Consider the following 16,801-nt stretch of genomic DNA (forward strand, 5'->3'; position numbering starts at 1 on the left):
ATCAATTTTAATAAAATACAAAGTAGAGGAATTAATGTAATGTTTATCTTCTTTCAGGCTGTTATCAGCGCAGGAGTGTTGATGTGGTCTGCTGTGAACAACAATACAATATCATCAACTGTTTTCCAAGTAGCGATGATCACAGGAGGCCAACTGGCATCTCGTTTTTGGACTGCCATATTAGCTATATCATTAGTGCTGCTACAGCGCTACACTGCGACTAACTTATCTAAACTCATTCCTTATTCGTTAGCTTTTGGTTTCGGGTACGTTCGTGTTTCTTTTTTGAATAATTTCAGACATTTGGTTTTTATTGAGTTACTTTTTCCTGTCTACGATATTTGCAATGAATGTATACTCTTAACCAGGGCTCCCAGTTGAACAACAGTTTCGATATTCGTGGTGGCCAGAGCACTGATATTCTATTGTGTAACTTTGTGCTTAATTACAAACAAACAAACTTTACCTGGGTATAAATATCAAACATTTTAAAAGCATATAAATACACACAAACTTAGGATTATAAAGTGATTGACTCTGAGTTTGTAATGGGAAAAAGTGACACGTGCAGAAAATCTTAAGAATATGCTTAAAATAACGTAATTTATTTAAAACATTTTCATGGAGCTGCTCTAAACCCTAATATATTTATTTAAACTATTTTATCCGCAGGGTTCCCATTATAATTCTAACGACGTTACTTGTGACAACAGGCCTACAAAATCAATTTCCACGAGTAGATCAGAATCTTCCATTATTTCTTTATGGAAAAAGCGAGGTAAAATATCTTTTATCGTTATATATTTTTTTTACTTTTTACTTTTTTGCGTATATAAAGATAAGGTAAGAGGTTTTAAATTGCTGAGTAAAAAAACGTTTATGTTCCTCAAAGTTGGAAACTTATCATTACTCCTGTAATGGCTAAAAATGTCATTTTGTTTTTAGGCTGTTGCTGCATCTTTCACTCTGGCTATTTGTTTGATAACTACGACATTATGTCTAATCCTGTACCATCGAAAATCTAAATCAAATTACTGCGCTCCAGAAAAGTGTGGAATCATCAATGAGGGTGTCGCATCGAATTTTCATTGGCTTGAAGAAGGGAAACTTAATAATGAGTCAGCTAAAGAAATGGGATCGAGGAAGAAACAAGAAAACGACGAAGGCGCCAACGAAATTGCAAATAATGCAGTTAACTCCGAGTTGAAGAATGTTAAGCATGTGGTTTCAATAACTGATAATTTTGACAAAGAATCACAACCAACTGATTCCGCTCTTTCTGGAAAAGCAAGTATTTCTATCATTTTAGAAGATCTAGAAAATACAAATTCTACCAGCATAGGCCCGACATGGATGAGAGGTATGTTTTAAGTATACTATTTATTTCATTCGAGAAGAACTGCTCTGATATTATCACATTGTTGATTATAAATTGTGTAAAAAATTTAAGATATGGTAAGGTTAAAGACGGCTAGAAAAAGTTAGGAAATTAAGATATTTTAGGGGAAGTAAAAAATGAAGATTCATAGATAACCTATTTTTGTTTCATTTTGTTCGTGTAACAGTTTGATTTGACCAAATTAACTATATAGTCATTATTTGTGATGCTTATATTTTAATATATCCTAAGACGCTGTTTATAAACTGTCGTGCACGAATTAAATTCGTAGCAATTTACAACTATTTAGATAATAGCCATAGCTAAAAATGGAGCGTGATGTTTAGAAATAGCTGTGTTTATTCACATAAAAACAAAACAAAAACACTTGAAACATTTGTGAGTCTTGAGCTCATTGTTAACTTTCTCTTTTTAAAGAGTTCAGAAGTCAGTACTAGGAATAAAAGTCTACAAGTCATTGAAAGATGAATAAGTTACGACAAATTTTCAATAAATCAAAAGTTATATTGCAGCATTCTCAATAATGACCTCCATTTCTTAACAGTATTTTGTGTAGGAGCTCCAAAAATGTGTGGATCTTATTCATCACAAAATAAAACCATTTTTTGTCGAATATGTGATCATTCTTTATGAAAAACGTACACTTCTCTCTTTGTTTAGACTTAGACCAAATCTTCCCAATTTGATACTGCATCAAGTTTACAGCAGTGTTATTTATTTAATAAACGTTTTTAAATGGCTTGACTAGGAAATGGAAAACTTTGTAATAAACGTTCAACGTTTCGACATTTTTATTTCATTTTCAGGTCACCATCTCTTTTTAAGTTTGTTAAATCAGTTGTTGTTTTTCTAGCTTTTGCGGGTAAATCTCTCTATTACGTGACTTTCGTTTATTTTATTTGGGATCAAGCTGAATCTATAAACAAAAACATTTAGACAACATACATGCAACTTGTTATAGAAAACACCAAATGGTGACCTTTTTGTCTTTATTTTTGTCATGACGCCTTTTAAAAATTATTCAACATTCTGCCTTTAGTATTTTTGTAACCTTGAATCATCATTGGCTTTTTGGGTGTTGCATTGCTCACACAACTACTTTTCTCTTTGTTGAAGATACAACAACACTTTCGCTGAAAGTAAGATTAATTGAGAGCTCAGCATATACAGATACCCTTTGAGATGACAGTCCATCTCTATTATTTCGTATTACATCAAGTATTGATAGTGATAATTCTAGTAGTTTATTGGCTGAATTTAAGTACATAAAAATTATCGAAGTTATAATATGCAGATTATTTTCTCATATATGGATAATGACAGAATAAACATTTCTCCTTGCTTTTGTTTTAATGGCTGTCCTTTTTCTATTATTGTATATAAAAATAAGTTGTCACTATCACAAGCTCAAATTGGGGTGCTATGTTTAAGAAGTTTGCTTGAATATATATTTTCCACAAAATCCAACTAGATTTTCATCAATGGTTACACTTTTTGGTAATGTATAACACTGTTGAAAAGTCTGCCCACATTTATAAAAGGGGCTTTTTATAGGATGAGGTTTTACCATTTTTTGCTTTTTTTCATTTTGTAGTATTATCAAATCGAAGGTATTCTGAAATTTGATGAAATATATTATGCATCATTGCGAGTGGAAGAATGGATAATTTTTCAATTACACAAAGAAACTGAGTATCTAAGCATGAAGTTAATTTCAAACCCATCAATCTTATTAATATAATTGTGAGTTACAGAAAGACGAGTATGTTATATTAGAACGATACTGGATATTTAATTAGAAAGAGCTACGTGATAATTACAGTCAATATACAGCGCGGTGGGACGGAATACATCAAACTACAATATGACATTTTTTAGTGTTTTGTAGATAATCTAATGACACCGAAAACTAACTGCTTTTGAGAAATATATGTAACAGCTCTTTCTGACGCAAAATATTCACACACTCAGATCATAAAGATGTGTTCATATTAAAGGTATCTCATGTATTTAATGACATTGACAAACAAAATATGTGGATCAAATTGAGGCACTAAGGCCATCCAGAAAGAGATCTGGAACAAGTCGTATTTTAGTTTAGCCACGGTAAGGAAAGTGCCACGTATTGTAACAGATGAGCATTCACGAAAGCAAAGAGGACAGTGGTGAAAGCAATTCACGTTACAATTTTAAGTACATTTTGCTTTTACTTCACTAAGTTTGGCATGATATGGTGGTTGAGCGGTCGGCTTACAACCATGTTCGCCATTTCTGCTTCAGGAACGTTATGTGTGATGGTCAATTTCATTATTCGCTTAGAATAGCGCAAGAGATGGCGATGAGTGATGTTAAGTAGCTGCTTCTAAATTAAGGATAGCTGGTGCAGATAGTCAGGACCAAATTTTCACTTCCTGGCAGTATTTGAGGTGGCAAAATATCTGATCTAAAGTAAGAAAACAACGTTTGAGAAAGTTGTAATATTTCATAAATAATGCTATATCAATCTAAAGTATTTTTCTAGAAAACACAGTTAATAGGTTATATATGTGATGTGCAGGGTTTGGTAAAGAAAAAATACCCTGTTTCATGTTTTTCGCAAATATTTTACAGTATAGAAGTGGCCAGTTACTTACCTTTTTAATGTGTGACAATATTCAATCGGACTTCAATACACCGTAAAGTTTTATACCGTGTTTAGTATTAACCATGAAATGTGTGTAGGACAACTAACCGTTACAGCGGCTTATGCATTAAGCTACTAGTAATAATCACAACAAAACTGTAAATCTAAATGATTACAAATTTCTCATAACACAAAAATAAACAAAAACCTATCAACCTGAAGATGACTTCAGAAAGTCGAAACGTCGATTTCTGCGTTATTCTGGCAACCTTCGGCAAAGTTTTGCATAATCCATAGTTTCGAATCAAAATCCTCGTAGAACAATGGAGGTCTACTTTATTGGTGTTAGGGAAGTCTTGATTGAATCGTTTATTGTCGCTATGAGTATTGATTTTACAATTTACTTAGAGTGTAAAAATCATTGTAACATATTCTTTGTGTTGTTTAACTTTATTAATGAATTCAACTCTTATAAGATCACGATATTTAACTGATAAGTTTCATTACCTTTCAATTGTGGCCTGCAAAATAAAAACAAAATGGCATCTCCATGGATTGTGGGATAAAATTGAATACTTAAGTATAACTTACTGGCATTTAAATATAATACGTATTACATTCTAGTATAAGCCAAAATAAATATAGATTTCAAATAATGTTTGTGGTCAATACAATTATGAATATGAAAGCAGCTGAAAATCTGCAAATTTATTTGGTCTATACCAATGACGGTATTGTCCAGCAAAATACGTTTGAATAAAGTTCTTCTCTTACACCAACTAAAACCTAAAAAAGAAATAGATTGTTTAAAAACTATAAAAATAACCACAGCAAACAATCTCTTACTAAACCGTGATAATGGTCTTAGCAACATCAGCCATGTTTGGCAAGGTCTATTCACTATTCATACATTTGACCTTTACCTATATCTTGTCAACTGCTGATATCATTTAATCCTTGTGTCTATTGTGTTTGTAATGATATATAAACATTACATTAGCGATGCCATCAGGAGTCTTGCGCTACTGGTAGGGTCATCCATGACGGCAAAGTCGAGGGTGAGGTTCCTGACAAAGGACAATTTAACCCCAAATGTCCAATCCTGACGGAAGAAGGACCATACCTGGAATCCTCAACGGCAGAAAAAGTGGACGAGGGCTGCAGCAGTTCATAAAGTTCCAATCGTCTTGGTTTTCTTGACGTGTGTTTGTTGGTGTGCAACATCATTCACACGTTAAATCAACACACGCACAGGCGACTTCCAAGTTTAACACTTTTGACTTTGCCTATCAAAATTTCGGACTCTCCATAAACTTGATCAAGACCCAGATTCTTCATCAACCAGCACCTGCGACAGTTAACCATGTATTGCCTGCTGTCAAGCTACAAGACCAGCTCGTAGAAAACGTCAGCAGTTTTTGCTATCTGGGAAGCCATCTTTCATTCTCTGTAGACATTGACTGCGAAATCCAGTATCGTCTGAAATGTGCAGGAGCTGCCTTTGGACGTCTCCGAACAAGAGTTTTCCAGGATCGAGACATTAGAACAATCACCAAAATGCTCGTATACAAGGCAGTTGTTATCCCTACTTTTCTGTACGGATCTGAAACATGGATCACATATGGTCGACACCTAAATCAGCTGGAATACTTACACCTAAGGTGCCTCTGGAGTATCTTGAAGAACAAATGGGAGGAATACAGAATCAACCTCAGTGTCCTCGAAGAAGCCAAGATTAGCAGCATCGAAGCCACCATCATCAAGAGCCGCCTCCAATGGACAGGCCACATGCTCCAAATGGATGACAGCCGACTCTCAAAACAACTTCTGTATAGTCAACTGAAAAATGGAAAATAAATGAGAAGAAGACAGAAGAAGCGGTTCAAAGATGGCTTGAAGACAACACTCAAGAGTTGCAACATCGATGTTAACAACTGGGAAACTCTCGTTCATGACCAAACCATCTGGAGTTTCCTTATCCATCAGGGAGCGGAATTATTTGAGTCATCAAGAAGCAACATTTTGAAGAGAAGCGAGAGAAGAGGAAACAATGTCAGCTACTACTGAAACCTCTCCTTTCCTCTGAACTGACCTGCTTTTACCGCCAGAAGACATGTGCAGCAAGGACTGGCTTCATTAGCCATCTCTGGACCCATGTATGAACTTGGAGGACTATTATCTTCGACCTCGAGGTGATCGCCACGACGACGAAACATTGTATTACTTAGAGCTGATCAAACCAGAAAAAGGCAAATTTTGACATGTGCCTCTTCACAAACACATATCTTGTTTTTGTTCGTCAGAAGAAAGCTTGTGTCAACTGAATGAAGTGGCATTTTACTGAAAATATCTGGTCCACTGCGAGATTGATAGCGTTCTAATGGTTTATATATTAACTTGGAAGACAATCTTAATAATTTGCACTTTTACTAGCAAGCATTAAGCCCATACATTGTGTGAAATGGGCTGACCATAACATCTTTAAACACAAACTGACTACTGCACTATTTCAAGTCAGAGGTCAGATCTTGGGTCTATTAGTTTAACAGTGCTGTAACTGCAGGAGCTACGGCTTGCCTATATCTCTCTTGCACCTTTTATGGAGTTGATTAGAACTACACATGTCTTCTATCTGGCCTGAGAACAAGATACAGACAATTTCATTTGAAGGGTTCCGTTATCCAGTAATAAAAATATGGACTCCATCGCTCATGTCTAGTTCACCATTTAGGTGTAGGTACTGAGTACAACAATAATTGGTCTCTCTGAATAGTGTTTCTCATTCATTGTCACCCAGTTCTAGGGCGATGAGACAGCAGAAGGTACTTGTGGCAATGAAGTGACAAATACCACAGGTTAGTTTGATTCCAATGATTGGTGACAACTGGATGCCTTATAAAAGGTTTCCCATTCAGTCTCACACCTAACAGATTCTTAGTTTCCATAGCAATCCTCCATAATCCATGTTTCCTACTTATCAGGGTTTATGCTAAGTGGAAGAACTGGTTCAGTATCGTGGGAAGCCCCAAGTTATTACTATCCCCTAAGAGCCTGGACATTTCCTTTGCCATGGAGTGGTAAATGATTATCGTTCAAGAGAGTAATTATTCTAGATTCCAAGTTTATAAATGCTCTAACCCAGCTTCTACAATTTCATGAAGCTGCCGACGAACAGTTCTTGTGCTGACGTTGTTTCCAGAGGCAGTTTGGAACTCGGTAGTGAATGTTGCAACTGTGGACAGACGATTTTTACGTGCTACGCGCTTTAACACTCAGCGGTCCCCTTCTGTGAGTTTGTGTGACCTACCGCTTCGTGGCTTAGCTGTTGTTGCTCCTAGACGTTTCCGCTTCACAATAACAGCACTTACAGTTAACCGGGGCAGCTCTATCAGAGCTGAAGTTTGACCAACTGACTTGTTGGAAAGGTGGCGTCCTAGGATAGTGCCACGTTGAAAGTCACTGAGCTCTTTAGTTCAACCCATTCTACTGCCGATGTTTGTCTATGGAGATTGCATGGCTATATGCTTGATTTTATGCACCTGAAATAGCCGAACCCACTAATTAGAAGGGATGTCCACATACCTTTGGCTATGTAGTGTACTTCTTTAATAGTAGCAAAGCATCATTTTGTGAATAAAATATAAACATGTCACCATAACGAATCATTTTCTATCTATTTTTTTAAAGTAAACGAATGAATTCGTTTGATTTTATGACAATTAAATTGCTATTCTTAATTTACTGCAGAGTTAATGCATACTTGATGCCCAGTGTAAAAAATAAACAAAACTAGATTTTCATGTTTTTCTTATAATAGTCTGTATACATTTCAAAAACAAAGATGGAAAATTTATTTGATTTGTTTGTAGTTAAGCAAAAAGTTGCACAATAGGCTATCTGTGCTCAGCTGATCACGGGTATTACGACCCGATTTTTAACGCTGTAAATCCGCAGACGTACCACTGTGCCAATGGGTGGCAAGATGTAAAGTATTCTATTTATATTTTTGCTGTAAATTCTAAAAATAAATAAGGAAGTAAAGCAAATGTTCGACTATCCAAAGTATAAGTTAATGGAGAACGTTAGGTACTTTTATTGTAGACTAAGATCTTTTAGCTACTGTCATTTAGGGGTAAGTATAAGTATGTAATCAAGTTACAATAGGAAATTATATGAGTAATAAAATTTAACACCATATAAAACGACATCAGCAATATAAAATACAAATGTTCTTTTTTATTTATTATTCCAGCCGAAACTTCATTTCATAAAAGGAACCCCACCTACTTCATTCCAGGTGTGGGAGGTAGAAGTAAAATGCCATCTTCTGGAAAAAAATCTAGGTAAGAAAAATTAGATTAATTTTTAAACGAATAGATAAATCTTGCCAAGAACTCGAATTACTTGTTTTCTAGCAGATTTCGAATTTTTAATTTTTTTTACTGTATTTATTCGTTTCAACTATTTAAACGACATGTTCTTTTTAGCGATTCACTTACAGTGGGGAGATGATCCCATTTAACGTCGTTTTCTTAAGAATCCAATATTCTCTCAATATGGTGGACATATGCAGATAGACTATTGCAATTATTTAGTAGAAATTATTCGAATTATAAGTATAACCGTGAGAATACATTTCCCAGAACAGCGTCGTAGGAACACGCAAGTAGAATAGTGATTGTTGCTCAGTGAACGAAAATAAAGCACCGTATAAAAATTCGTTGTTCTTATTCTTAATGATATTGTGTAGTGTCGTATTTTTTATACTTTTAGTTCACATTTAGTGAAATGACTAGAATTAGCAGTTGAACTTTTCTCTGCCTTTCTCTATTTTAGAGACTATTAATGATGCTTATAGTTATGTGCTATAATGTTTTTTTTTTTAAAAAACGTCAATAGAATTGATATAAAAAGTTTTAATGAAATTACTCTATACATGAAAGAAAAATAGATAAAACGTTAGCACCTTTGTAAACATTACTAGAATATAGCTTATAAATTACCCTTTGGTTTTATTATTATTTTTATTTTTCATACACACACTAGATTCATAAGAATGTCATTTAAATATTTATACATTGAAGAGACAAAAGGATAGTAATAAAAATTTAAACTATGCTTTCATCAGTTAAAATTATAGAAACACAAAAACTTTAAGTTCAGCTATTGTGTATTACTATTATTATAGTTTTATGGTAAAGACTGTTTTGCGTTGTTTGCTTAAAATATGCATCAAGAATTATTCCAAATCTTCTAAACTGGTTGAATCTCAAAAGATATTATTAAGAATATGACAGAAAATATTGTTAACAACGAGGGTATCCAATTGATGAAATAATTCATTCTAATCTTTATAAGTGAAAATATTAAAAAAGTATATTCAATTGGTTATACTGAAAACTAGGTGATTTGGATTTTCACTCTACCTTCATAATTTGCTCTAATTGAAAGTTAAAATTATTTACGCTTTATAATTAGTGTTACTATTACAGTAAAGGAAATCCTGAAAAACCTTCAGTTGCTTCTATGAAAACGTTGAAAAACATCTTGCCAGTTTTTATAAAAAATAAATGTTTTTGTGACGGACTGTGTGGTTTCAGCGGTAAATCTGATAGCTTATACCTCTAAACATATGGTTTTAATCAGGGGCGTAGATTTTTTACATCCGATGGGAGGGATGATTTTTGCAACCACTTATGAGGACTCTTCAATTTGCAAATTGGTAATCTCTGATTACGTGAACCTGAAAGCTGTAAACATGCAGTCACAGAGTAATCTTGTTGCCACGATATTTCAAGGTTTCCCTTAGGTTTGTATAAGTGAGGTGTTGTGAACAGTTTTCAAAATGTTAAAAGAATAAAGACAAATGTGTCACAAATTAACTGCCACATGAATTTATTCCTGCTCACTGCACAGTATAAAAAATTGGCCATTATACTTGACAAGGTCACTAATAACTTTCATTGCATGAATTACGTTTTCAAATATTAATAAAATTAGTAATTACCCTTGATATGTTTATATCTACTGAAAAACTGTTCATGTTATTTGATAAAAATAATTAAAATGTTTTTGCGAACTCTTGAAAATTGCACATCAATACCATATAGCACATAATTATTCATACTTTTCATTAAAGTAAGATTCATTTAGTCATCTAGTCAACATGTTCCCAAACGTAGACCTCCTTTGTGATAATCTGTTTATGAATTCTTTCATAAGCTCTTCTATATTTATTTTGTCGACCTCATCTTTGTGAGTGTGACAAACTGCCACATGGTTGAGGCGGCATTGAGACATAGTTGACCTTAACCACGTCTTCAACCATCTTAATGCAGAAAAGCTGCGTTCACATTCGCAGCTGGATACTGGACATACAAGCAAAATTTTCATGTGAAGAAACACTTCACTAAACATCTGCTGGCTTGTTTCATGCATTTTACAGTAAGCATCTTTCGCACCTTTTGGAGACACTACTTTTGTTGTTTCTTTGAAACTCGAGCCGTTGTGCAGAAATTTCTGGATAGAAGTTTATAACCGAGTTGTCAATCTTGCCAGATGTGATCATGTTTTCAAGTGCCAGATATTGCCTCAAGTCATTGTTGTCTGCATTGAATCTAGTGGTCAGATGTTCTATGACTGTGCCCACAAATTCAAAATATTGGCTTTTGTGGTAATCTCTAACTGTTGCAGAATGGTGTGCTGAACCATCACCTGTGATCCTTCTGGGAGGTCTGCGAATGCATGGTAGTTCAATATGCACCAGATCTAGGGAAGTTACCTTTTCTCAGCTTCATCAAATATCTTGTTGTAATTTTCCTCTGTTCACAATACTCGCAATTGCTCAACTGTCATTGCAGATGCTTCAATCATGTCAGATACTGTCGCTGATTTTGCTTGGAATGCACGGTTTAGTTCCTCTAATGCAGCTAATGGATGCTGAGCCATCAACAATCCTAAAACTGTCTTTCCTTTGTCAAATCTGTCCAGCAGATTTCGTGCTTTCACTGCTACATCTGATTTTACATTTGGTAATTCAGACAAAGAATCAACAATGTCACTGTAGTGATTATTAGCACATGTAATTGCAGATAGGCGGCACAACCAGCGTGTTGGACACAGTGGGCGGATGTATTTAACTGGACCATTGTGGCTGTCTGACGATACAATATTTTCAAAGATTGTCTTGTATTTGCCTGACTTCTGAAGCAAGACACCAAGTTCATGTACCCACTGGATAGAATCTCGAACACATTTACAAGCTTCAACTGCATGTTGCATTATTAAATTAGCCCTGTGTGCTTTGCAGTGAAGAAACAAAGTTGACGGTTGCTTCTCTTTTATTTTTGCCTGGCATCCACTGTACTCACCACTCATGTTAGCAGCTCCATCATAAGTTTGTGCTCTTAATCCTGACAGTGGTAAATTGAGTCTGGTCAGTACATCAAGTATAGTCGAGGATATTGTTTCACCAGTTGTATTGGAAACACTGTACAAACCAAGAAATGTCTCATGGACGTCAAGGTTCTCACCTACGTATCGTACACAGATTGCTTCCTGTTCGACACCTGTAACATTTTGAGTGCCATCAACCATTAATGCAAAGATTTTACTTTTCTGCATTTCGTGTGCTATGTTCCTCAGTATTTGATGGCTGAACATCTCCATTATTTCATTCTGAGCCTGGGGTGATGTGAATGTGGTTTTCTTTGACAAGTAGGCCGTCAACTCAAGATCTTCCTCTTCCAGGAGCTTCATTAACTGCAGGAAGTTCCCCTCCATATCAGTATGTCCACGTAATGCTAAACTTTGACGCAGTAAGAAACGTAAACTTTTGAATATTTTGGCTAGACTTCTTTTGCGCTCTTCCTGCTGCTTCTTTTTTCCATCATGTAGCTGGACAGTCACTGGAGTTACATCAAGTGAACCTTCTGGAGATATAGCGAATCAGTGGTGAGAGAAGGATTGGTGTTCGTTGAATTTCTGTTTTGCCTTTTTTCAGTTGCAAAATGTAGTGGATATGAAGGTATACTTCACTGACCTCTCCAATTTCCCTGTAAAAAGGCCTCTATTTTCTGTCTTGGCACAATGAAAGTATATGACTTTTTGAGTCTGATTGTCGAAGTGCAGCCATGGGAACTCGTCAAACCACTTTCCCTGGAAGTTGATATTTTGAGATTTTGCTTTCTGTCGTGGTATTAGTTGTGCGTCTGGATGATACGGCTTTCCACACTGTTTTTGTGGAGTGTCAGATTTTTCATTACTGTACAAACTTGTTTCACAACTATCTGGTGGTTAATGATGTGCAACAGTTGCAAAAGCATTTTCAGACTCGTCCTCTGATGAACATGGTATTTCCTCTGTATGGCAAGTTTCTATTCCTTTGCTTGAGGTTGCTGGAATTATCTGCATCTGCATTGTCACTTTGTAGTACTAGTAACTGGCTTGCAGAACTGTCTAATATCGGAAAGTTTCAGGCGGTTGCTTGTCATAATTGGAATCTGTTTCCCAGATGACTCAACAGGCTAAAATACAGTCTTTATTGAAAAACTCTGATGCACAACGAACGAAGATAGAACAGAATGGAAGTAGGACTGAACTGTACAATGTATTTAAATCGAACGCGCGAACCTCACAGTGACTACCGAGCCGACTGACCGCCTGGGCATCGCTGGGACAATAATGTGTGTTAGTTACAACACAAGTAATTGCAAGTTTCTCTAAAAATACTTAAACAATCACAAATATATTATATTCCTGTTAAAGCTCATCAAAAGCCAAACACGTTGTGATATAATGTCTATAAGCACGTCTATTAAATAAAAACACCTAAACAAAAACTAGCAATACAATTCGAGTAGAGGCTTCAGGCGTTGAAATCGCTCCTTTTGTGTTCTAATTGTACAAAAAAAATACAATATTTTTACTATCTATGATAAGAGAATATATTGTTCTTTTACCACAAAACACCAGCACTTTATTAGAGGGTGGTGATAATATGAAATTTCATGGATTAATGAGGGCCACAAACACAGATCTAATGAGCCCTGTTGTAAAATCGAGGCTCAGACTAAAGGGAGCGGAGGGGGGTGATGTAGGGCGCATCTGGATCCGAGCGACCCGAATCTATCGTTAACTGTACACTAAACATATACACTATGATCAGCGGCTTCGGCAGCTAAGGAGAGTAAAGCGTTCGACAATAAAACCGGCTAGACATGCGTAAGAACAAATGGCGTAGGAAAACCGTACAATATACACATAAGATTGATGCAGCTACAAGCTACAAATGGCCTGCCAGATCTAGATCACAGGAGTTTACGCTTGGGAGTAATATTTTCGAATTTCATGCTCTGTTTAATCTGTTGTGATGAAAATTTTACTTAATCTTACACTGCGTACAAGACATAGATAGATTTTGTGATGGTGCTTGCAAGCCATGCATGTATACTTAGGTCTATTGACTCATACTTACGAACTATCGCTTAGATCGAAAGGCTTAGAAGCACGCCTATATTAAAGATGTACATTTCGGCTGGGCCTGGCATGGCCGAGCGCGTAAGGCGTGCGACTCGTAACCCGAGGGTCGCGGGTTCGCGCCCGCGTCGCGCTAAATATGCTCGCCCTCCCAGCCGTGGGTGCGTTATAATGTGACGGTCAATCCCACTATTCGTTGGTACAAGAGTAGCCCAAGAGTTGGCGGTGGGTGGTGATGACTAGCTGCCTTCTCTCTAGTATTACACTGCTAAATTAGGGACGGCTAGCACAGATAGCCCTCGAGTAACTTTGTGCAAAATTCCAAAAACAAACAAACAAACATTTCGGCTACTCAAAAAGCCTACATTTGGCCTAATTATGTAATTTGATTGGTAAGAACACGAGAATTACAAGAACAAACACACAATTTGTAAGCCTGTGATGCAATAAAACAATTCAACAGACCTAACTATAAGAGGGGTTATTTTATGCATCCTACCCCCACCTAAAATGAAGGGGGATGTATCTCACCCATCCCCCCAGGATCTACGCCCCTGGTTTTAATACTTACTTTAAGAAAAGCACAGATAACCCATTGTGTACTCTTATGTTTAACAACGAACAAACAAGAACTTTTCATGATTTATGCCACGTGCTCATAAAATAATTAATTAATTTTAACAATGCTTTTTTTCTCAGCGACTCAGAATGATACAGAAACAAATCCCTTCGCATGCATATATCTTTGATAACAGGAACAACAAAATAATATATATATATATTTATAAAAATATTTATTATGGGATATGGTAAATGTTCAAGGTGTTGTCTGTCTGCTATCTTACTTTTCCAACCGATTGACTATTGACACAAGGAAGCAAACATTTTTGTAATATTAGTAAAATATTTGCTTTTATATAAATAGTAACATCGATGGAAACTAACAGTGAATTATAAATGACTAAAAATATCTTTTGAGTCACATTATTTGTTGATATAGTTTTATAATTGTATTAAATTTTCCATAACCTTGTGTTATACACGTTTAGCAGGTTGAGAAATTTTCTATCGACCATTAAACGTAGTACTACGACAACTAGCATGAGAGACTTGCTTTCTGATGTAGAAAGTAATGGAATCGATAGCCCAAGTTCTTCCTTTCCTCCATCAGAAACTTCTTCAACAGCAGAAATGACAGAGAAGACCAATATAGATCAGCAAAACTTACGCCACGTCATTCTTCTGACATTATTAAGCATATCCATGATTGTGGTGAGTTTTTATTTTGAAGTTCCATAAATCCAGTTTTTCTAGTTGTAGAAAACTTTTTGTTATCAATCAATTATCAATCAAAATCGTCAGATAGAATTTTTTTCGAACTATTATTTTTTAGTTTAATGTTTGTGACTCGCTTCTTAAATTTTTATTGTTATTTAAAATAAATACATAATATCAATACGCATTTCAGAAAATAATATTTCTTACTTTAAAAAGAGCGAACCGTATAGACAAGGTATTTTACTTGTTTTTAAATGTTTCAAACTTTCAGGGCTTAACGGTTAGTGTTTGGAAACTAACAGCAGAAACGCTTAATGGGTTATTTGTAGCAATGGAGTTTTTGGACGGCGTGCTCAACTTTGGTCAGGTACGGAATAACTTATTTACATTCGCTAATATGACAAACACTTAGTTAGGTTGAGGTGCTCTGAGTTAATTTCGATTACATCATGTTCTATTGTCGCACATACCACAGTTATTTTTCGAATTGTGTGAATCTTGAATGTCCAAAGTGCGAAAATTTTCATGGATCTTTGTTTATGGTGCCTTTCAATAGATGGCGCAATAGTTTGGGTTACATACATAGTTTTTGACATACACGTTACGTCCGTTATAGTGATGAAATGACTATTATTAAGTTGTATTATTAACAAGTTCACTAACATTAACCGCTGACTTTGATTACATTAGAGCATCCATAATCGTATGGGTTAAAATATGGGGATTCCTTGTTTCTTCGTATCTGTTGAATTAACTCTACATTTCAGGTACATATTTCGCTTAAGCAATGTATTCGAAATGTCTAGTTCATGATGAAAATTTCGAGGCATGGGCTCAAGAAACAGTTGCAACAGAAATTAATTAAAACATAACTACAGTTTGCAGTGTACTATATTATAATTAATGCAAGATTAAGTAGAATGTAATTAATTATGAAGCTGCATTATTCCTTACATTTTTAATATTTAAGATACATCAGTAACTGAAACTTAATAAACAGGAAAACGCATGGTTTGTTTGTTTGTTTTGGAATTTTGCACAAAGCTATTCGAGGGCTATCTGTGCTAGCCGTCCCTAATTTAGCAGTGTAAGACTAGAGGGAAGGCAGCTAGTCATCACCAACCACCGCCAACTCTTGGGCTACTCTTTTACCAACGAATAGTGGGATTGACCGTCACATTATACGCCCCCACGGCTGGGAGGGCGAGCATGTTTAACGCGACGCGGGCGCAAACCCGCGACCCTCAGATTACGAGTCACACGCCTTACGCGCTTGGCCATGCCAGGCCCAAAATCGCATGGAATAGTAATTAGTTTGTTAACTGTATTGAACAGTCAAGAAGGAGCGCTATTTTTTGTTAATATTTTACTGTAAAATATCGTTTTCAAGTCAATTGTAAAGTTAACAATGAACCTTTTATAACAAGCGGACAATTAAAGAACCAAAACTAATGTTTTCTTCTGCCTTTGTCAATTTTGTAGACTTGTATAACATTTTAAATTTTTAACTTCACACTAATGTAGATAAAATTAATGTTTTATCCTACTTGTCTCATTTACAAATAGTCAACATTATCAAATTACTTAATATAGCTAAAAATAGTTTATACCTAACCCAACATTGTTTTTTTTTCTACTATTATCAAAGTATAATTTCTACATTATTTTAATGTGCTTTTCAGTGATTCTCCTATAGAGGTATTAATTACTGCATAAATAATGAAATAATTTAACGAATGGCTAACCTGCTTCCAGAAAAAAATGTTCAGGGTCTATCATTAAGTACTTAGTATGTAGGAATTGACCGAAAAAAAATAACCGCCACATAATACAAATTGCTCATCATAGTCTCGAATATCATAAAACAAACTAAGAGACTTTCATGAATACCTAAGTTGGGTTTTCGAGCTTTTCAAAAGCTATTAAGACCTTCAGTTTAGACAAAAAAAATCACTAAAGTAGAGAACCGGCAAGTAATGTTACAATCAAATGTTTTACTGATTATTGTGATTGTGACGTCACAA

The 16,801-nt window shown here is 35.3% G+C and overlaps 1 protein-coding gene across 4 annotated transcripts in view; it reads left to right on the top strand.

Annotated features, from left to right (window-relative positions):
* LOC143252953 (lysosomal cholesterol signaling protein-like) overlaps window positions 1-16,801 on the top strand; it is a 68,368-nt gene that overhangs the window by 39,590 nt on the left and 11,977 nt on the right. For 2 of the 4 annotated variants that reach the window (XM_076505897.1, XM_076505900.1), the window contains 6 exons: window positions 58-266; window positions 673-778; window positions 946-1,360; window positions 8,275-8,365; window positions 14,549-14,771; window positions 15,049-15,144. In XM_076505897.1, coding sequence (XP_076362012.1) covers window positions 58-266; window positions 673-778; window positions 946-1,360; window positions 8,275-8,365; window positions 14,549-14,771; window positions 15,049-15,144 — 1,140 coding nt within the window. The remainder of the gene's footprint in view (window positions 1-57; window positions 267-672; window positions 779-945; window positions 1,361-8,274; window positions 8,366-14,548; window positions 14,772-15,048; window positions 15,145-16,801) is intronic. The other 2 variants (XM_076505898.1, XM_076505899.1) reach the window with 2 other exon arrangements.

The sequence above is a fragment of the Tachypleus tridentatus genome, chromosome 6 (assembly GCF_004210375.1).
Source record: "Tachypleus tridentatus isolate NWPU-2018 chromosome 6, ASM421037v1, whole genome shotgun sequence".
NCBI lineage: Eukaryota > Metazoa > Arthropoda > Merostomata > Xiphosura > Limulidae > Tachypleus > Tachypleus tridentatus.